The sequence below is a fragment of the Mytilus californianus genome, unplaced genomic scaffold (genome assembly GCF_021869535.1).
Source record: "Mytilus californianus isolate M0D057914Y unplaced genomic scaffold, xbMytCali1.0.p SCAF_4, whole genome shotgun sequence".
Taxonomy (NCBI): domain Eukaryota; kingdom Metazoa; phylum Mollusca; class Bivalvia; order Mytilida; family Mytilidae; genus Mytilus; species Mytilus californianus.
In genome coordinates this window covers 11391313-11415800 of record NW_026262690.1, presented here as the reverse complement: position 1 = coordinate 11415800, position 24488 = coordinate 11391313, and the positions used below count along the sequence as shown (strand labels likewise).

The window sequence follows — 24488 nt, the reverse complement described above, 5'->3', positions numbered from 1 at the left end:
CTGTAGACTCTTTATAGGAGTGATTGCCCTCAAATGATGATTATTTTTTACCCTTTTTTGTGTTTTGGGGCAAAATTAAAAAAGATAGAATGAAATTGTAAACAGACAAAATGATCAGCAATACAAGATCAACAAAAAAGAGATTTTTGTCATGACTTCTATTCTAGTCCACAGTGTTGGAGAGTGTCCATTGTTGAAGATTGCACCTAGACCTAGGTGATCGACACAGGCACTTTAAAACCTCTAGTTAGTATAGTAATCAGAAAGAAATTTGATAATTAATGAAAGACTTTAATCAATTTAGCCAAAAATAAACAGCATAAAGCAAAAAACAAGACCGGTTCAGTTTATGATTTAATCATTGAATCTCTTTTCTGTCCTCTACAGTAACGATATGATAGTTTTCTATGCTTAGAAATTATAATGTGTAATCTGTTTCAGTACAATGTTAAATTGGAGAAGGGAGACTACACCATTATTCTACAAGTGAGACATGAGAAAAAAGATCAGTTGGAAAGACTAAAGGATCTTAGCATTGTTCTGAACCATAAATTACAGTCTAGTATAGCACTAGATGTATATAATACATGGCCAAAGGCTATCAATAATAAAAAGATGGGATCAGCTACAATAGATAAAGATGACTTGTATCCCATCTATATAGGACCACTGCCTTCTGACAAGTAAGTGGGTATTACAGAATATAAAATGCAAATTTTTACTTCAGATTATGTTTTGCATACTTTTTTTCATCAAATTATTTGTTTCATTTATTATGAGTAATTCGATGAGATTCAAAATCACAACCTCAGTGAACACAAAATACAACAAGGAAATGAATTAATAAAAACAAAAAACAAATCAAACAAAAAACAAACAAAAAAAACTAAACAAAAAAAAGCAAAAAACAACTGAGCTTAGATAGTTCACTTTACCTTGACCTCAGTTTTCATGATTAAGTCAATTTCCTGGATAAGACTTTTCAATGTGAGCACTCTTTTGTTATACCTCATTTAATATACCAAATAAAGCCTTTTTCACCTTTTTTCTCTAGAGAAGCCATGTTACAAATGTATGGAATTTATCAAATGAAATGAGCTGAAATCTAAATTTCATGTGAAAATAGTTCATATCTATTTACACATGATATCTATTTACACATGATATCTATTTACACAACATGATATCTATTTACACATGATATCTATTTACACAACATGATATCTATTTACCCATGATATCTATTTACACAACATGATATCTATTTACACATGATATCTATTTACACAACATGATATCTATTTACACATGATATCTATTTACACATGGTGAAGTTAAGGGAAAACAGTATTTAAGATTAAATTTATGTGAAATCCATTTACATTTAAAATGAAATTTATTTGTTAAATATATTTCACAGAGTTATCAGGACTGTTTCCTTTTATACGACCATTCTAGTTTCAGCTTAGATTTAAGATATACGCTTTATTGTCAGTTCTTTGATCAGAATGTTTGTTATTGATTTACTGAATGTAGCTTATAAAATTGAGACATGCTGATAGAATTTTATTTATTTTGTAGAATACCAAAGGGAGCTAAGCCTGGATATTACTTGTGTGGAACTTTGACTTTATTTAAGGATGAATTAATGAGTAAACCAGTATGTTGTTTATTTATGATAACATGGTGAAGATGGATATTGAAATATAACCAGAATGAAATTATTTCAGGTGTTTTGTAATGGCGCATAGTTGATATGATTGTAGTAGTGAACTAATTAAATTTTTTTTTATACCCCATTTATATTGCAATTACTTTTTTCCTCCATTCATCAGTCTGTGCATTTGTCCTTTTGTCTGTTAATACAACAAATTTTTAAGCTACACTTTTTCAAGAACTAAACAGAATGACTTCATGTTTGGTCAGCAGCTTAACAGTCACAGGTTGTAATGTGTGAGAGCTTTGCAGATCTTACACATCTACTTCCTGTTTGCAGAAACTTTAAATTGTTCAATATGTTGATTGAAACACATATTGTTATCACACTTTTCTCAAAGTCTACTGACCTACTTTGAATTGAGGGTATAATTAACATTAATATTGGTGCATCATCTTGTTTTCACTATTTATACACAAATGCAGTAAAAACTTGATTTGGGTCCTCAATGCTTTACAACTTTTTACTTTATTTGGCCTTTTTAACTTTTTTGATTTGAGCGTCACTGATGAGTCTATTGTAGACTAAACACGCGTCTGGCTTACAAAATTTCAATCTTGGTATCTATGATGAGTTTATTGTTACACATTCTTTAAAGTTATGTTGTAAATGTCATATTTTAATTGTCAATTTACCACAACATAGTTCACAGAGACAGGTCAGATAAAAATCACTAGTGCTTTGGTTTCTCTTTTATGTTCTTTCCATTTGAGATCCGTCTTCTTTAAAGGCTAGTCCACTCATTTTACGTATATAGTTTTACCACATGACAAAGGCAATTTCCACACAGCTGAAGATATGTTTCAAACTCATATTTTATCCATGTTAAATTTCATTATTTATGTTTATTTTCAGGGAAGTGTTCAGTTCAAGTATGTTATCACTGACTCACCTAAAAAGAACAAAAATGGAGGAAAAGATAAATCTGAGAAGTCAGCAGGGAAAGAAAAGACCAAAGTAGAAGAATATGATGAAGCTATTAGAGATCTGAAAATATCTTGGTTGTCCAAGTAAGAATTTTAAGTGCATTTTGATTTGAATTGATTTTAAATGTCCTTGAAGTTTTGTCTTGACCCCAGCAAATGATTCACCATGTTAAAACTAGGTTTTAATTTTCCAGCAATGTTAATAGCTTCATCTTTTAACAACTAATATTAATATTTTTTATCAGGTCCATTATAGAAAAGTGGTAAGCACTGATGATACATCATTGATTTTTGTAAAACAGTTGCATCAGCACTCATTATGTGCACGATTCCTCTCCTCAACTATGTTAATGACTTCAAAATGTAAAGTTTTTTTTATGTAAATGAATTAAAGGAGATTTGGTGTATATGTCATTGAGACAGCAACCTAATAGGAAAAATAAATAAAGATTTCTAGACGGTAACATATAGTCTTAATTAATAATCCATTGTCTATGCAATATTTCAAGCTCTAAATTGTTAGAGACTAATAAAACATTTTTAATAAATCAAACAATATGAAGAAATATATATTTTAATCCATTGGTATATAGTCTGCTGTTATATAAGCTCCTATGCACATGTCTGTCACAAATCAGGAACCTCCTCAGTGGTTATATCTTCATGTTGTTTGTCATTTAGTGAATTAGGTGTTGGTGGCAGTTCTTTGGTGGTCTCTGTTTAGTTAATTCACAAACTTTTTAGACTCAAGGCAATATAGAATGTGACATAATGTAGATATATAACTTTATCCATTATTCAGATATATCAGTATATTGACTGATAGATGTCTTTTTGTTGTTGTTTGGTTGCTGTCTCATTTTGTAAACCCTCCATCTCCTTTTAATCATGGATACCTTCATGAACAAAAAAGGAACTAAAAGGAATAGTTGATTATTTTTTTTCTGCATAAATACTTCAGGAATACTGCTGACTTTTTGTTGAGCCTGTGACCTTTTCATCACAGAAATATTACACAGTAATGCTTCATTCTGTCTGCAGTGTCAATGTTAAGTACAGTCTGTGATTAAAGTTTTTTTTTTACATCAATACCTTTGTCAAACCTTCATGGAATTTTACGAAACTTGGACAGAACCTTATTTATGATCAAGAGACAGTATCCAGAGAAAATGTTTGACAAATTTTTTTTCATTTTCCCTTATCTTACTGATAAAAGGAAATATTTTTTTGCAGTTAACATTTAGATATAATCTGGGGGTAAAGTTTTTCAGATATCAATAACGTTGTCACATCTCATGGAACTTTATGAGACTTGGACAGAAGTTTCTTCAAGATAAAGAAATATCTTCTGAAGAAAACATTTTTAAAAAAAAAAACTAAGTTTTTGGCAGGCAACATAACACATTTACACTAACAGCAGCAGGCGCAGCACAGGGTTCCAGAGAACCCTTGATGAATTATGTTATTTTGAATGCAGATAAGTTGAATGTTTCAACACCTTTTAATTAATGGTAAGTTAGCCCAGTTATTTATAAGTCGTAAAATACCTAGTATATTGGCATAATTATCGATTTCTTTAAGTTAAACAAGTTTAATCATTTATAATAATACATTATTTCAGACTTGAATTAGATAACCCTCTGTATGATGAACTTAGACAGACCTATTCAGATCATTTACCATTGTATATGTCCAGACTACAAGCTTTAGACACCTGCAAGGTAGGTTATTCTATAAATCTTACTGATAACCCTCTGTATGATGAACTAAGACAGACCTATTCAGATCATTTACCATTGTATATGTAGACTACAAGCTTTAGACACCTGCAAGGTAGGTTATTCTATAAATCTTACTGATAACCCTCTGTATGATGAACTAAAACAGACCTATCCAGATCATTTACCATTGTATATGTAGACTACAAGCTTTAGATACCTGCAAGGTAGGTTATTCTATAAATCTTACTGATAACCCTCTGTATGATGAACTAAAACAGACCTATCCAGATCATTTACCATTGTATATGTAGACTACAAGCTTTAGATACCTGCAAGGTAGGTTATTCTATAAATCTTACTGATAACCCTCTGTATGATGAACTAAGACAGACCTATCCAGATCATTTACCATTGTATATGTAGACTACAAGCTTTAGACACCTGCAAGGTATGTTATTCTATAAATCTTACTGATAACCCTCTGTATGATGAACTAAGACAGACCTATCCAGATCACTTACCATTGTGTATGTCTAGACTACAAGCTTTAGATACCTGCAAGGTATGTTATTCTATAAATCTTACTGATAACCCTCTGTATGATGAACTAAGACAGACCTATCCAGATCATTTACCATTGTATATGTAGACTACAAGCTTTAGACACCTGCAAGGTAGGTTATTCTATAAATCTTACTGAAGCTTTTAGTATAAATCATTTTATACTTGGCTGTGCTATTTGCTCAGTCAAAGTGTATTGACAGTATAGAAATTTGTGATATACAGTCACTGATGCTATAAAACCTTGTTTGTATCATTGATAATGTAATGTGTTATTTATGACATTGTGAAAGAATGCAGGTTTGCAGAATTTTTACATTGTCACCTTTAAATTTGTTTCTACACAAAATGTTATATTTGGAATAGTTGTTAGATTTGCAGTGTAACATAAACAACCATACATTGTCTCAAAACTTAAACTTTCTTTATGCTTGACTATTAAAAAAATAGTATTGCTCAGCAAGTCTTGCATTTGACCTGTACAAATGAATTTTATATTTTGAGACAATGTATGATTAATCTACATGACATTGTGCTTTCATGCCTTTTTTTGTATCTGTCACTCCTCCTTCACCGATAACTAGTTGTGAATTAAACAGTTATTTGTATGTGTCACTCCTCCTTCACCGATAACTAGTTGTAAATTAAACAGTTATTTGTATGTGTCACTCCTCCTTCACCGATAACTAGTTATAAATTAAACAGTCATTTGTATGTGTCACTCCTCCTTCACCGATAACTAGTTGTAAATTAAACAGTCATTTGTATGTGTCACTCCTCCTTCACCGATAACTAGTTGTAAATTAAACAGTTATTTGTATGTGTCACTCCTCCTTCACCGATAACTAGTAATAAATTAAACAGTTATTTGTATGTGTCACTCCACCTTCACTGATAACTAGTTGTAAATTAAACAGTTATTTGTATCTGTCACTCCTCCTTCACCGATAACTAGTTGTAAATTAAACAGTTATTTGTATGTGTCACTCCTCCTTCACCGATAACTAGTTGTAAATTAAACAGTTATTTGTATGTGTCACTCCTCCTTCACCGATAACTAGTAATAAATTAAACAGTTATTTGTATGTGTCACTCCACCTTCACTGATAACTAGTTGTAAATTAAACAGTTATTTGTATCTGTCACTCCTCCTTCACCGATAACTAGTTGTAAATTAAACAGTTATTTGTATGTGTCACTCCTCCTTCACCGATAACTAGTTGTAAATTAAACAGTTATTTGTATGTGTCACTCCTCCTTCACCAATAACTAGAAATAAATTAAACAGTTATTTGTATGTGTCACTCCACCTTCACCGATAACTAGTTGTAAATTAAACAGTTATTTGTATCTGTCATTCCTCCTTCACCGATAACTAGTTGTAAATTAAACAGTTATTTGTATCTGTCACTCCTCCTTCACCCATAACTAGTTGTAAATTAAACAGTTATTTGTATGTGTCACTCCTCCTTCACTGATAACTAGTTGTAAATTAAACAGTTATTTGTATCTGTCACTCCTCCTTCACCGATAACTAGTTGTAAATTAAACAGTTATTTGTATCTGTCACTCTTCTTTCACCGATAACTAGTTGTAAATTAAACAGTCATTTGTATCTGTCACTCCTCTTTCACCGCTAACTAGTTGTAAATTAAACAGTCATTTGTATGTGTCACTCCTCCTTCACCGCTAACTAGTTGTAAATTAAACAGTTATTTGTATCTGTCACTCCTCCTTAACCGCTAACTAATTGTAAATTAAACAGTTATTTGTATCTGTCACTCCTCCTTCACCGCTAACTAGTTGTAAATTAAACAGTTATTTGTATCTGTCACTCCTCCTTCACCGATAACTAGTTGTAAAAACTAGTTGTAAATTAAACAGTTATTTGTATGTGTCACTCCTCCTTCACCGATAACTAGTTGTAAATTAAACTGTTATTTGTATGTGTCACTCCTCCTTCACTGATAACTAGTTGTAAATTAAACAGTTATTTGAATCTGTCACTCCTCCTTCACCGATAACTAGTTGTAAATTAAACAGTCATTTGTATCTGTCACTCCTCCTTCACCGATAACTAGTTGTAAATTAAACAGTCATTTGTATCTGTCACTCCTCCTTCACAGCTAACTAGTTGTAAATTAAACAGTCATTTGTATCTGTCACTCCTCCTTCACCGATAACTAGTCGTAAATTAAACAGTTATTTGTATCTGTCACTCCTCCTTCATCGATAACTAGTTGTAAATTAAACAGTTATTTGCATTGTTTACATCTTATATTATTGCTGATCCAAATAATTTTAAGTTTTAACAATGTTGTATAGTCATTGCCAGTATAGTTGCCAACCTCTAGCAAAGAGAAATCATAACATAACATGACATGTCCAAATGCATGCCATGCTTTTTTCGGTCTGAAAATCATACATTTTAAGAGCACTGAATGACTTTACACTGTTAGTCTGTTTGACTAATTTTAGAACATCATGGCTTGATGTATTTTGATGACAATTACAGTATTGATTAAATTTTCATGATAGCAAATGCTAAGGGAGAATAATGTCCCATAACAAAAATGCTCAGTCAAATCTTCTCATTGAGAGTATTGTTTGCACCTTGCAGGAAGGATAAAATGGGCCAGATTCTGTATTCAGTCTGCACCAAAATCTTTTCCAACACTTATTCAGAAGACCAATATTCCAACATTTTTCTTATGTGGCTGAACAAAGTTTTACAAAAACTTACTAGTCAGAATAAAACTTTACTAGTCTGGGGCATCTGACTACTTGCTAACGGTGCAGACTGTGTATGTGATTGTCCCAAGTCAGGAGCCTGTAATTCAGGGGTAGTTGTTGGTTGCTGTAAATCATATTTGTTTTTCATTTATTGTTTTGTACATAAATCAGTCCATTAGTTTTAATTCTCATTTGAATTGTTTTACATTTGTCATTTCGGGCCCTTTTATAGCTTGCCCGAATATTGAGGGCAAATATAAGTGCAGTATTTGGCCATCAGCTATTTTCTTTTATTCATGTTAAACTCCAAATTCCACATAAAAAGAGGCAATTAGGATTGTTTGATTTACATATTTGTTACAACAAGGTCCATCTTGCCTTGACCTAATTTTCATGGATCATTGATAATGTTGAGTTTTTGTGATACCTGTTGTAATATCTTTTATGCCTCACCTAGGGGTATTATGTGTTTCGGTCTGTGCGTCTGTTCCTTCGTCTGTCCGTTCGTCCGTCTGTCTGTCCCGCTTCAGGTTAAAGTTTTTGGTCAAGGTAGTTTTTGATGAAGTTGAAGTCCAATCAACTGGAAACTTAGTACACATGTTCCCTATGATATGATATTTTTAATTTTAATGCCAAATTATAGTTTTGACCCCAATTTCACGGTCCACTGAACATAGAAATTGATAGTGCGAGTGGGGCATCCGTGTACTATGGACACATTCTTGTTCTTGAAATCTTTCAACATAGATTTCAGGGATGATCAGTAAATCATGCTATACTTTTCAGCACTCTTGTTAATTTGCATGTCTTTTATTTTGAGTGTAAGTTAAAGAATTAGTTACAGATATTTGATATAACCTGGGTTGTTTTATCTTCTTTTACAGGACAGATCAAAGAAGTTGGTAGAGATTATAGATTTAGCCAAGGTTGTTAGTTCTAAAATTGACCAGAATGCTCTGTTTGCTTACTATGGAATGAAATCTGATCCAAGACCCGAAGCTACTGTCATTAAAAAGTAAGAAATAATGCGTTTGTCAAATACATGAACCAATGGGGTGTAAGTTTCTGATGTCAAGTTGTTTATAGGTATTGAATATGTGTGGTATTTTGTATAGGACAGATATTTAATATCTATGAACATCTTGACATAGAAACCTACACTCCATTGTTGCATGTATTTTAATTTAAAACTGAAACATCATTGAAGTAAGTTATATTGTTCCAATGTCTCAGTGATAATAGACAGTACAAGGTATATTTAAAAAGTTAGAGATTTGAACATCAATAAATAGCTATTGTCCTTCCAGTATTTTTCTATACATTGTGAAAATTAATTTTAGGATTTTTTTCTTCAGTTTTATAAAAAAGCACAAGAAAATTATGTGTAAAATTGTTAAAGATTTTAGTTTATTACCAAATGAAGGTTATTTTACTGTGAGCTATTGCCAACTGTTGAGATTCATTATATACAATTAAAATAAATGGGTTGTGATTTTCCTATGAAATATATGAATGGAAAGGGATTTTTCGCATCAAGCAATATATGAAAAGTTGGGTATTTTTAAACCCCAGCCAGACATCTGTACCCAAATTTGTATGTTGAGACTCCCCCCTCCCCCTCCACAAGTAATACATTGATAGATAAATAAAATTTGATGAAAATTTAAATGTAAGCTGTTTTACTTTAGAGAAATGGACAAACAGAAAGAGATGTTAATAGAATCTCTAGTGAAGCTTGCTTGTGCTGAGGCTGACATCCTGATGAGGGAGAATGGTGGAGAGGTTGAGGAAGAGGAGGGAGCTTTACTGCCAGAGGTCACATTACAAGATCTGAATGAAACCTACCAAACATTACAGAGATGGATAGATCTCAATGATGACAAGGTTAGTATAAAAATAAGGAGATGTGGTATGAATACCAATGAGACAGCTATCCACCAAAGTTCAAATGAAGTGGATGTAAGCAATTATATGCAACCGTACGGCCTTCAACAATGAGAAAAACTCATACTGTATGTATATTAATGACCATTCTGGTTTATACAGCACACATTTCTCTATTAAAGCCCACTGGGATGAAGGATTATAAGCAGAAGGCAGAAATATATGTAAAGTATTGGAGTTGAACCTTTCAGTAGAACAACTTAATACTAAATGACGTTTAGCTTTAGATGTAAGTGAAAGAGAGAGACATGTAAGATTCCATTTACATAGTACACATATCTGCTTTTATATTTCAAATTATTTACTGTAAATTCAGAAATTATTGCATGCATTTATTATTGCTATTTTTGAAGAATGAACAAAAATGCTAGTTTAATGATTGTGATTTTAGGAAAAGCTTCATACATATATATGTATCATATATCAGAATGCTAGTTCTTATTATTGCGATATTCAAAGAGTCACATTATTAAAATAAAAACCTCGCATTAATTTCTGAATTTACAGTATATTTCTGAATTTTGGATCAGAAACGGTAGGCCCTTATTTATATGCTATTTTTATCATATTACTCGAATTCTTATGGATGAATTATAATAAAAATACTGTGAACACTGTATACACATATTTAATATATAATTATTGTTATGTATTACAGATGTCACAGTTTACAGTATTACATGCTAGGGCTAACCAACAGTATGGAAGGGCTTTGAAACTTCTATTGAAACAATCAGAGGATAAATCTACACCAGATATGGATAAAAAATGCATCGAGGTAAGTAGTTCTCTTGTGAGCCAGAAGGAAAATCTACACCAGATACAGATAAAAAAAATGTATCAAGGTAAGTAATTCTCTTGAGAGTAAGAGGAAAAATCTACACCAGCTACAGTATAAAAATTGTGTAGAGGTAAGTAGTTATCCCCCACAGTCAGAGCACTAGACAAGAAAAAAATTGTATAGAGGTAAGTTGTTCTCTTGCGATTTAAAGTGAAAATCTACACCAGATACAGTTTTAAAAATGTATCAAAGTAAGCAATTCTTTTAAACAGTTAGATGATAAATCTAGACCAAAGATGGACAAAACATGTATCAAGGTTAATAATTCTCACTAACAGTCGGAGGATAAATCTACACAAGTAGGAATAAAATGATGTATCGACGTAAAAGTCTTCCATCAGTCAGAAGATCAATCGAATCCAGATATAAATAAAAAAAAAAATCTTTCAGTCAAGAGGATAAATTTACACCACATATGGTTGAAAAAATGTTTTGAGGTAAGCGATTCTCTCACAGTCAGAGGATAAATCTACGCTATTGATGTAAGTTATTCTCTCAAATAACACATAATGTTGTACACACCAAAAAAATGTGACCCACACAAGACAACTGAGAGACAAATTTAAAAAAAGGATAAAATAAAACCGCATCAGCTTTACAGACAGAAAAGTCAGAGTAAGGTCATCAACAGTTACAAAATTCCAATACATAAGAAAGCAACAACATTAAATCAGTTTGTATTCCTATTCATGATAGTGATAAATGGATTCAATATTCACCAAGGTACTTGTAAGTTTAAACCTAATTTCAAAAAGTCAACAACTCTTTAAATATATGAAACAGAAACTAAAGAAAATTGTTTATGTCTAGTGATTTTACTTTTTCATACAAAAGCCAACAAACTTATATTCCCTTCATCAGTAGTTATATAAGTAAAGGACATCATTCAATATAATGATTCATTTAAAACAAGAAATTTGATATAATTTGTTATCAGTAAAATCTTCAATGTTTCATCAGAAAGAAAAATCTGTTAAATACCAGGTACCTGAAATCTTGAACAAGTGCCCAATGCAAGCTATGATTGTTTTTAGTCTTATATTTGACATAAAAATTAAATATTATGTTAAATGATGTGATTTTATTTTCTCAATTGTTTTTACAGATGTACAAGAAACTGGGTTGGACCCACTGTGAGAATTATGCATCAAACTGGATGTTGGTTAAATATCCAACGTCATACAGACCTTTCTAATTATAAACTTGGATCATCTGATAGTTTATTATTGAGATTACCTTTATGCAACAGAAACTTGCAAGCATCTCTTTTTACCTTAATTGTTTGATAAATGCTAATGAAATTTCATTGGGGATAGAATAATTTAACAGTTGATAATAAAATATCATAATTAATATGACAGATATCTTCGTCTAACTTATTGTACATATCTGAAACAATATTTTAAAAGTTATTTAATCCTGTAGCTTTTCAGTTTTATTGATTGGTGATTCTACGTATGACATTAATACTTTAAAAGACTATAGAACAAACCTTATTGCAGAAATTCATACTTAATATACATGATTGAATAAGAACCTTGATGTTCCATTAGTTTATTGACTTAATATTTAATTTAGATACTAACATTTTTATGAAACTTGTTGATATATTTCATTATTGTAAAGCATGATTTATGAATTTAGTATTTATATTTATTGTACTTGTACATGAGTATCATCTGACAGTTTGTGTTGACACAAATATTTTATATGTCAGAGATATTCCACACATAAATCATACTGTGAAATTGTCATATCACAAGTATATTTTAGACTGTCTTTTATAGAATTTTTTAATGAAAAGTATTATGTAAAAGGGGCAGGGGCATAAGATTTATTAAAAAAAAAAAATGAAATATGATTTTTTTTCTAACTTTTATAAAAGTGGAATTTTGAAACAACATTTTGCTTTACCAGTCTGTTTGGTTCAATTTTGTCGAAATTGCAAGTCAACCTATTTGAATCTGTATTAATGTGACCTTCAATTTTACCCTTAGCTAGAGATTCCCCTTGATGGATTATGCATGAGCTAAGCAAATTCAGTTTTAAGAAAAAAAATGTCAACATTGAAAAGTGAAACAAGGGACCATTTTGTCGACTGGTTCTGCACACACAAAAATCATTCTTATACAGGTAAAACAATCATTTACATGTTTTTTTAAACAATGACATCAAACAGACCCAGAAAATCCTTATTATACTATTGCATGTGCTTGTCTGTATTTTTATGTTTATGTTTACATCAGGTTATAGCAGTTTACGTATGGAAATTTAGATGGTGTCTACTCTAAAATACACAAGAAATGCTGATACATTATGATGAGACCATAGGTTTTAGTATGTTATAATTCAAATATGACAATTTGATTGAACAGGGGAGCTAAGGTACCTTTGACTACTTAAAATGGATATTTTTATTCTTTTTAACCTTCTGAAAAATATTTTTGATTTTCTCTAATAGAATGTTTCTATAAACATTTGGGAATTGAAAGAAAAATGAGTTGTAAAAATGTGTAAAATTACCAAAAAATAAAAATGATAATAACCATCTTAAAGAAGAGGACTAGATGTTTACTTTTAGATTGAAAAAAAACAGATAATAATCTATGTAATCAAAAACCGTTCATCTCTTAATGATTTTCTTTACAACCCATTTTATATTTTTACAGAAATTTTTTATTTCAAACTTTTCAAATTATATAATTAGCAATGGTGGTAAGATGGTCAGTTCAGATTTTTTTAGAATTATATTTTTGTCATTGCAGAGCTGTCTTTTAGACTATAACCAGTCAAAGTTTCATTTGAACACTGGTGAACAGGTGTCTCATCATGCTCATTGGCAGTTATAACAAATCTCCTTATTTTCATAAAGTTTGCTTGTGATTCTTTTTTCAAGAAAAATGACCAATTTTATTTGACTTTATACAAATACATGTGTTTTTATTTTCAGTGGTTGGTTATATGTTGTATGTATCTTAAGTTGTAAGATTTGTTTGGATAAACATCAGAACAACAGTGTATGGGAAAATAATAAAATCTGTGATATTTTATCATTTTTGTCGTTGTTATTTTATAGATGAACAGATGAACTTCCAAATTTGAGATGTGTAATAAGTTGTTGATTTCTGTACTCTCCCACAACTATGTTCTTTAGTATTTTAAAATAAACTTTAATTGAAAAAAGACATAACTTCTGAAGAGTTTCCAACTATTATGTATTATTCAGGTTCGAATAAAAAGAAATAAGTGCATTGAATGATTTTATATTGACCTAATATGTCAGGCTTATATGCTGATAATTGACACAAAATCCACACCAGACTTCTTTTATTCATTGATGTATATAAGACAAGTAATTGACAAAAATGTTGTAGAGGAAAAACATCAATATTACAGAGAGTCTTTTGGAACACATCTAGTTCCATCACTGGCACAGTCTGGTTCACTGTTGCAAGCACCTAGTGTTGGTATGTCTAAACATTTCTTCCATATGGAGGTAGAAATAGCAGGATTCATTACATATCCCACTGTTACACACAGAGCTGAAATAGAAGTCTATAATTATATTGGCTGTACAGTCCAGTTTTAATTTTTGTGATATAAACCTAATGCAGCAGTTTTAAGTTTTCATTTTTAGGATTTATTTTTTTATATATCTAATAAGCATCTAGCCACTACTCCATCTTTGTCAAGTTGAAAAAGGTTAAAGAACAATCACATTTTATTTTACAGTTGTGTATCTGTAAGGAATATCTATTGATAGTAATCATCAGTGTTATGGCAAGATTAGGATAGTAGAGAGCATTATGTTATCCTAGCTTTGAAGAGATATGGTATGATAAAACATCAGAAATCAAAGGACAAAGTTGTAAACAATTAAAGGTCACCTTGTGGCCTTCAAAAATGAGCAAACCTCTGACATCATTGTTTTATGCTAAGATAAGGATAGTAGGAGGCATTATGTTTTCTGTCCTTTTCTCTGTACATCTGTTATGTGTTGTGTATCATGTTAAACAAGAATGTGTCCATAGTACACAGTTGTCCCACTCGCACTACCATTTTCTATGTTCAGTGGACCGTGAAATTGGGATTAAAACTCTAATTTGGCATTAAAATTAGAAAGATCATATCATAGGGAACATGTGTACTAAGTTTCAAGTTGATTGGACTTCAACTTCATCAAAAACTACCTTGACCAAAAACTTTAACCTGAAGCGGGCACTATCATTGTCAATGTTCAGTGGACCGTGTAATTTGGGTCAAAACTCTAATTTGGCATTGAAATTAGACAGATCATATCATAGGGAACATGTGTACTAAGTTTCAAGTTGATTGGACCTCAACTTCAGCAAAAACTACCTTGACCAAAAACTTTAACCAAAACCTTTAACCTGAAACAGGACAGACGGACGGACGGATGAACGGACGAAAGAACGGACGCAAAAGACCAAAAAACATAATACCCCTAGGTGGGGCATAAAAATTGATTTAAGGTACATGAAGTCTTGGTCATATCAACTTGAAACTAAGTACAAATAATAAAAATGAAAATGAATATAGAAAGCTTTAAGCTTTGGGCAGAACAGTTTGTTTATAATATAAAATTCTTACCACATCAACTGGTGACATCAGGGTATGTTCATAGACTATATAAGTAAGTTGTGTTACATGGTTAAAATAGATATGAAGAGTATGTATATTATCTGTCAACATGCAAACAATGTACATGGTTTGTCTCTGTAGTCACTGCATCTTTATGATTGAGGTATCTGCACCTGTCCTATTTTTTGGTTTAAGAGTTTGTTTCTTAAGATGATTGCTGTATCATTGACTTATACCCACATCTCTTTTATTCATTTACATATGTACAGCATGTGTCTCTTATGCTGTTTATATCTCTTTGCTTGAGGGGGTATTTCCATTTGTTTTGCAGTTAATGAACTTATAAATAGAGTACTGTGGAATCTGATGTAAAACATTTGGTATCCAGATGATGTTTTTCTAGCCAACCTACAAGTTTTTTGAAAAATTCAACTTTGATATAGCAAGACCAGTATTTTTAGATCGTCGAGGCCAAAGTGCCGATAGATAGACTGAAATATTGTGAAAAGTTTCAATTCCAGAAAGTATCTTTTGAACCAAAACTCAGATCTTTTTTATACTTGGTTTCATTATGCCTTAAAGGGTGATGGAGAACCCTTATGATCTTTAAGTCAAAGGGGTCAAAGGCCGTATTAAGTTATAAACTGAAGCTTGGGGAAATTTTGTTTTTTTTTATATCGGTTTTGAAATCATAAACATCTCAACTCAGCACTCATGGTGATTATACATATTTTTTTTCATTTAAAGGTGCGAACAATCAAGGACATCCGTCAAAGGAGTCATTAGAAAGATGTGGTATTTATGTGGCCATTTGGGATTGCATCCACAAATAAATACAAAACATTTACTTTTAATTGTACGTAAAATATATTAAATACCTACTTATCATGCTTATGGGATTAATTTTCCAAAAATATAGATTTGGTTAAAAATATTAAATATAACAGTTAATACAATATACATACATAATATAACAATGTTTTTGGTGAAACTATCAGTATTTACAGGACAGGTAGCTTGTGGAAGAAAGCTGTAATAGTCGGGATACAATAACTGGCCTTTTCCTGTCTGAACCAACAATACAATACACAACAGAATTCTGTATAACTTCATTCTGACAGATAGATGAAAAAAACAAGTATTAAAACCATAAATACAATAACATAAACGGTACCAATTTTTCTGCACCAGATGCGCATTTCGACAATCATTGTCTCTTCGGTGATGCTCGAAGTCAAAATATTTGAAAATCCAAAGTTTATTAAAAAGATGAAGAGCTATAAGCCAAAAACAGTATAGCCAAAGCCGATGTTTATAAACTTGACAGATGTTTGAATCAGAAATATTTGTATTTGTTTCTCTCTCGTGGTAATGAGCTGGTGTATCAGTTTCTCCGCTGCATCATGTGCATAGGTGTTGTGAAGGTTTTTATGGTCCTTTTTGTTGTATACTTCACAGGGGAACACTTGTTAAGGTGGGACTATGATTGTGCTTTATGACTTCTATATTGATAAACATGATGGTGATTTCCCTTCTCACGTTTGTTAACTTCTTCTACGGTTCCTGTAGGTAGAAAGATGTCTGGCTATCTGGGGACTACATGTCGTTGTTATGGACTGGCTTGGCAGCGAGAGTGGGACTCGCGCCTTCCGACCTTTTTAATGAAATAAATAAGACAACTCAATTTGCTGGTAGGAACAAGGATAGTTTAATTATTCTTTTCTTTTCTTTTTGATCATAAAATATCACAGTGCATAAATCATACAGATTAACAATAAATAACATTATCAGTTGACAATAACATATGTATTTCTATTTCAAATATTGCTTGAATTACCTTGTAAACTACGTTCAGTCTATTTGTTATACATGAGTGAATAACCTCATGAAACGCAATGACTAAAATGTTATATCTGAATATATATATTTATATTTATATTTATTGAATTATATAGCAATTAATTTCTTTCTTTAAATAAGTTTAAGTAACAGTATATAACTTACCTTTTTAATGAAATAAATAAGACAACTCAATTTGCTGGTAGGAACAAGGATAGTACGGACAGTAGACTTATATTTGCTTTTATAGTCACTATTGAATACCCGACATTCTTGTTCCCCAGCCGAAATTGAGCTTCTTTTGCAAACGATGGAATTTGCTGCCAAAACATTTATTGCTTCATGATATGCAAAATGCATTTATTTGTTTTTGAAAAGCATCAGAATTATGTTTTCTAAAATTAAAAAGAATAATATTTAGGGAAGAATTTTAATTTCTGATCTTAATAATAAAAGATAATTAAAAATTTGTTAAAGTTTAATTATTATCTTGTATACATCAATCTTCGTATCTCAGCTGTTTGATTGGTTGTTAATAACATTCTCGTGTGCCTTAATGTATTACTGAATATTCATGATTCTGAGAATATGGTTATAACCTTGGATGTAATAGCAATTCGACATACATCTGTCCGGCAACCTAATAACCTTCTTTACGCGTGCCAAATAACTTATTTAATGAGGTTCTTGACTTTGTACTATTACTGATTATCTTGCATCTAAGATAAAGTCCGTTATACTTACGAATCTTGATCTTTTTAACTTATGTATTTTCTTCTTATATCAACGAATTATTTGAAATTTATATTCAATTTACTTTTTAACTATCTTAATAAACTAGAAACACATACTTTTGCTTTACTACGATCTACTTTATTTCAATTTCCAATTATTTCTAAAAGCGTCCTAAATCCTTTCATAACATTGGCCACGTCGGACATGTGAAGACATAACTATCTTCCTATTTATTTCTTCAAAATAGTATATAAATAAATGGGATAAATTAATCCATTTATTCTTCCAGCATATCCTCATATCACCAGATTTATTCACTCTTTCTAATATCTTCAGCATCTATCAATACTTAATAATAAAACCTCGCATCGTCAAAATATACTTTATCGTTTCCCTGTTCTTTCTACTACAAGCTCATCTACTACACGAATTTACTCCTGACCTTCCATCGGTACATCCTCAGGTCATCCCAGCATATCTGGTTATAAGTAGCTGGTTGATTGTGGCTTAATGCGCACACGTCAGCACACAATGGCGATGCCACGTTAAAAAAAAACAACAGTTAATGCTTCCAGCATTATATTTACCGGACGCCTTTTCAACATCAGGTTGATGTAAACATAAGAGTCTAATGAGACAACTATCCATCACTGACGACGAAGATGGAAACAATAATAGGTCACCATACGGCCTTCGACAATACGCAAAACATATACCGTATAGTTAGCTGTTAAAAATGTGAAATTACTCAAAAAAGAAAACCAACGGCCTGATGTATGCTAAAAACAATACGCGATGAAAAATATAAGACAAATTAAATCAACGACAACCACGAATTACAGGCCCCCTGACTTGGGACAAGCACATAAAGAATGTGGCAAAACATGTCTGTGAGCGCTCAATCGATCCATTCCCTAACCTTGAACTACAAAATAAGAATAAGTTGTAAAATTCAGTCAGAAATCCGATCGGTACGAAGCGCACACAAAAAAACAATAAACCAGTGTATCGACCACGACTTCAAAATACGAACCAATTAAAGGAGGTGAGGTCAATAAGACAACAACCACATAACGGATGCTTTCAAACCAACAAAGTTGCTAGAGGTCAGCATAGTTGTAGTAACAATACATAGCTCTATTGTAGAATTAGTGTACATCTCTCGTAAAGGAAAGCACAGCATAGTTGTAGTAACAATACGTAGCTCTATTTCAAAATTAGAATACATCTCTCGTAAAAGTCAGCACGGTTTAGTTGTATTAACAATACGTAGCTCTATTTTAGAATTAGTATACATTTCTCGTAAAAGACAGCACAGCATAGTTGTAGTAATAATAATAAGAATAATAATTCTTTATCCAAAGAGGGTTACACAGTTAGCTATAAAACTAATCTTTCCCGAGGCCCTCATAAAATACATTGAAATATAACAAACAAACAATTACAAAATAATCAAACAAACACACACATAAGAAAAATCATATAAGAAATTGTTATGAAATATGCAATTTTCAAAACCGGTAAAAATGATGAATTCATAGAGTTTTGACATCCTTCAAATTACCTCAACAATATATAAAGTTTAGATAAGTGTGTGAAAAATTATTACCGGTATGCAAATAAAATTACACAGTTTCTTAATGTTCCAACAAAAAAAAAGTATTTTTTTTAACCTTTTTTGAATAAGCTTGTACTTGAGGTCGATTTTTTCAGGGATATTGGTAAGTTATTCCATAAAATAGATCCTGAAAATATAAAAGATTTCTTATACAGCTCTGTTTTGGCTTTTGGAACTTGCAATTTTTTGCAAGACGTATTCCTCAAACAATATTGGTTACTTTCTGTCATTTCTTTAAATTTTTCAGTTAAATATACAGTAACAATACGTAGCTCTATTTTAGAATAAGTATACAATTCTCGTAAAAGACAACACTCCCGTAGCCTCGTGAACTGTAATGAAATAATGTCTAATATCAGCCAATTTAATGAAATAATGTCTAATATCAGCCAATTTAATGAAATAATGTCTAATATCAGCCAATTTAATGAAATAATCTTTGTTGAAATTCCTTGGATATTTAAAATAACATTAAACATATAAAATACCTGATGCTTGAATTTTCCTTCATTTTTTTAGACTTCGAATACACGATGTATAGTAATCATTTCGACACATGATACATGTATAGATTACCGGACACTTTGATGTGTTCCGACAAATAGCCGGAAGTCAGGTTAACGTAAGGTTAAATGTAATATTACACCTCTGTTTTTCAGGAGTGGAATTAAGTGTTAATATCTAAGGCCTCGTGAAACATGTTTTTTTCTTGGAAATAAAAACTTATCAGTTGGTATACATGCATTCAGTTCTATATTCAGATGTCAATAAACAGCGTCAAGTGTTTGCAAATTAGTTCAAAAACTCATTTAAACTTGTTTCAAACTAGTGTAGGCCTCAGTGTGAACACAGTCTGGGAAGGTAATGATGCGGTGTCGGTACACTCAATGTGTTGTTTCACTAATATTAAATTCAATTATTCTGCCATCTTTAACTCTAAGGTTTGATCTTAGCATATTAAAATACTGTATTATCAGTCAAGGGTCTAACTTAAATAAGTTATTAGAGAAAAATAACATACATTTGTTAATGAGGGCTAAAAAATCAAAAATCTGTGATAACATATGTATGTTACATGTTTCAAAGGGACATTTTACATCCTTTATTTTGTTAAATTGTGTACTAGTTCTATTGATATTATAATTGTCTTTATGTATATTAAACTTTAGAAAGGTATAACAGCCCATAGTTTGCCAATCATGCATAACACACCCATGTTATTACAGAAAAAATATGCCTGCAATAACTAAAGGGTGTTATTACAGCTTCTCTACATCTCTTCAAAGCCTTTTCTCCTACATATATCACAATGTATTTTAATTTATTGTAATAAATAATGATAGGAGCATGTAATGAGGTTCTGCGCAAGCTTCCTAGTCATTCCCAAGTGTCTCATGTAATAAATTAAATGCCTGTAATAACTAAGCCTTGTTACTACAACTAAGTTATCACTTAAAAGCCTTGTCTCATTGATTTACCATGGTTGATCAAAAATGTATTAATTGAATTGGAAAATTAGTTTTCAAGGTTATGTATTAAGTTACTGCGCAAGTTTCAAGAATTCCCAAGTGCCCACTGAAAATAAAAATTTTTATGGTACATTTAACTGATAACAAACATATGTTACTACAGATTTAGAGAAAGTGTCCATAATAACACATTTGTGTTATTTTTCTCTAATAACTTATTCAAGTTACACCCTTGACTGATTATAGTCGTCATCTTCGAATGTTTTACGGACGCCATCACGAATTGAAGGTTGACTGTTGCGGAATATCTGTGTCACAGATGACCACGGATAAGATATGCGTTCCAATTGTGAATGTCGTAACCACAATCCAACCTCTGTTCCTCGATTTTGGCATAATCGAATGAGACTTATCATCGAATTTTTACTTACTAGTGGCACAGGATCTGCTTACCCTTACGGATCACCTGATATCACCGCTTGTTTCGGTGGAATAATTTTTTTCAGTCTTTACTTTTGTGTGTAGTGTTTTTTGGACTTGTTGTTCTTTTCGTCTAATTTTGCTATAGAGTTGTCGGTTTTACTTCGACTTATGAGTTTTGAATGTGCCCTTGGGATCGTTTTCCTCTTTTTTTATTATGTCACCAGAAAAGTTGTCTGATCTGTAAATTTATTAATTGGGTTTTATTCTTTAAGTACATTTTTAATGAGTCTGGATGCTCACGACTAGTAATGCATTCATAGTAGGGGCTCTTTTCCTGTCGCCGCGCTCGATAAACAACTGTAGCCTAGCCTCAGCGAAAAGATTTCACATAGAACTGCCAACTTTGCAAAACACATCTAATAACAAGACCAAGACTTTAATATGGACTAGTTTACAACTGTACAGCACTATATTGAATACACAAGAAAATGTTTATGATGTTATAATGACTTAATTTTAATATATATATGTGTATGTTCCCCTGTTATATATTACCAATGCTCCTCATTGCTTCAAATTGTCTACTCCCAAATTCTTACGTTCAACGTTTCCTTTTTTTAAATCTATATCAATATTATATAAAGAAGATGTGGAATGATTGCCAATTAGACAACTCTCCACCGGAGACTAAATGACATGAAATTAACAACTATAGGTCACCGTGTGGCCATCAAAAAAGAGCAAAACCCAAACCGCATAGTCAGCTTTAAAAGGCCCCGCAATAACAAATGTAAAACAAAACAAACGAGGAAATTAACGGCCTGATTTATCATACAAAACAATGAACGAAAAACAAATATGACACAAAGCAACAAACGACAACCACTGAATTACAGGCTCCTGACTTGGGACTGACACATACAGAATGTGGCCATATAAACTAGTCTGCTGGCACCAAACCCTCCGCCTATCTAACCTGGGACAGTGGTGTAACAGTTCAACATTAGAACAAACTATAATAATCAGTTTAAAATGGCTTAACTCATTAGATCGATACAAAGCAGAAAACATCTAACACAGACCGGACGTGGCAGGGTATTTGTACATCAACACAACCAAAGAGACACTAAGTACAGATCTGAGAATACTCGCAGTTACTGACAGCTAGTTCAAAGCCAATAACAACTTATAACAAAATTCATGCATTTAAGACTAAAATATCAATCGGTACACATCCAACATCCAATGGATTTAGTGTAAAGATGTCATTAACAGTCAGAGAAAAACATGACCTTGTGCAATGCCAAGGAACAGGTATCGACAGATTGTAGAACCATGAATTGTCATATGTATATAAAAATAATATTTGTTTACTTGCTTAATCCTGTTGCCCCTTGGTGGAGCATAGGCCACTAACGATATTCCTCAACCTTGTTCTGTTTTTTGCTAGCCTCTCCAGATCATGCCACTTGTACCCTTCTTTCTCCATCTCAGCTGCAACGTTTTCTCCAGGTGTATCTTGGTCTGCCCCTGGCACGCTTTCCTTGTGGGTTCCACTTACCGTAAGGCTTGCATTGTAATGCTGTTATTTGGCTTCCTCAGTGTGTGCCCTATCCATCTTCACTTTCTCTTTTTCAACTCTTCATCAAATTAGAGATTTGCTGGTCTTTTCCCACCGATCTATACTATTGTGTTTGATTTTAATTTACTGATTAAAAAATCAATAGTTACACCAATAAAAACAATATTCAAAGAGCTAATTACAATATTGAATTGATAACCTTTAAGAATAAAGTTTATTTGAAGGATCGAAAAGTTTACCCGGAACGTATCCAATTTTCCGGGCTCGGTAAACAACATTTCCGAAAAATTAGGATGTGCCATCCCGTTTGAAATAAGTATTCTACAGGTACAGCCAAACTTCCGAACCAAATCTTTGTATCTATGGAAAAATTTAGTAAAGTTTTTAAGTAATTTGTGGTAACGAAATCCCTGACTTAATAATTTACCTGTAATACATAAATCACGTTCGTTGAAATCCAAAACGTCACTACAAACACGGACATAGCGAACGAGTTGCGATATATTAACACCGTAAGATGGTGCCAAAGGAACATCGCCGTCCAAAAAAAGGAAAATTAACAAAAGGGAACGAAAAAATCGTCCCTTTTGTCGTAAATTTTTGTGTAGAGTTTCGCATGGAAATCTGAAATATCTAAATCTATGAAAGGACAGTTATTACCGTTTATATTTGATTTATTTAAAGTTATAGTTCCTTCGGATTAATTTCGGCAGTATATCTAGAAAATTCTTGATTATTTTACGATATCATAAGAATAAGTGTTGTTGAATATATCAATTAAATGCCATTTTGACGGGTCTTTACTAAGTTTGGTCATAAACTGTGATTCATAACAATACAAGAACAAGTCTGCTATTTTAAAAAGGGACGCATTTGGTGCCCATAGAAATACCTACAACCTGTCGATAAACTTTATTGCCGAAACGCACATGAATGTTATCAAGGAGAAAATTAAGAGCTTCAGTCATCTCATCACACTTCCAGTAAGTATATCTAGCATATTTACCTTTCTCTTCGGCCGTGATGAAACGATACCGGTATTTTATTGTGTAGTTTATGTAACCAATACATAGTAGGGACCTTCAAATGTTCAGAAGAGACCTTAAGCTGTGATGTTGTTTATGATATGATTGTTTACTATATGACTCTCTGTGGAGCTCACGGACTTAAATGTAATAGAATTTAAAATTTCATTCCTAAGAACTTCCGTGTATTATTTACGGCACACCACCACCACATTGTTGGTTGCTTTGTCGGCCGGTAAAACACACAAACGGCTTTGCGAGTATTTGAAGTTTTTTTTCTTATCTAGAAATAGGCGTATTATTTACTCTTTTATTTATTTCTAAATTATTTTCAAAATGTGATATTCGTAAATCCACAACACTCATACAATTATATAAATAAAAATCAAGAGATTTTTTATCAGATTTTTCCTGTTTACACCATTTTTTACAATACGATCAAAGAGCGTCTTTTATGACCTGACGACATTGTTTTCAATCTATTTTAGATGGAGGACGATATTTTACCCACCACGGAACAAAGTTCCGTAGGGTATAGTGTTTTTGACTCGTCAGTCCGTCTGTCAGTCCATCAGAATTCAGACCGTCAGTCCGTCCATCCGTCCTGTTCTTGTCATCGCAACTCCTCTGAAACAACACAACAGAATTTCATGAAACTTTGTAGATAATAAGGACATACTATGAAGATGTGCATATTGACAGGAAATTATGATTTTTTTCTAGGAGTTATGCCCCTTTGAACTCAGAACTTT

At 31.9% G+C, this 24488-nt stretch overlaps 1 protein-coding gene and 1 long non-coding RNA gene across 2 annotated transcripts in view; one reads left to right on the top strand and one right to left on the bottom strand.

Annotated features, from left to right (window-relative positions):
* LOC127737466 (tripeptidyl-peptidase 2-like) overlaps positions 1-13493 on the top strand; it is a 48822-nt gene extending 35329 nt beyond the window's left edge. The window contains exons 22-29 of the mRNA XM_052248178.1: positions 442-683; positions 1582-1660; positions 2573-2727; positions 4265-4364; positions 8543-8673; positions 9347-9542; positions 10261-10380; positions 11549-13493. Of these exons, the coding sequence (XP_052104138.1) occupies positions 442-683; positions 1582-1660; positions 2573-2727; positions 4265-4364; positions 8543-8673; positions 9347-9542; positions 10261-10380; positions 11549-11638 (1113 nt within the window). The 3' untranslated portion in view covers positions 11639-13493. The remainder of the gene's footprint in view (positions 1-441; positions 684-1581; positions 1661-2572; positions 2728-4264; positions 4365-8542; positions 8674-9346; positions 9543-10260; positions 10381-11548) is intronic.
* A 260-nt stretch (positions 13494-13753) lies between these two features.
* On the bottom strand, positions 13754-18094 carry LOC127737470 (uncharacterized). Its single transcript, XR_007999560.1, has 2 exons — positions 16011-18094; positions 13754-13985 (listed from the first exon to the last, which is right to left on the bottom strand). It is a non-coding gene; the product is annotated as an uncharacterized LOC127737470 (long non-coding RNA).
* Between the last annotated feature and the right edge of the window lie 6394 nt (positions 18095-24488).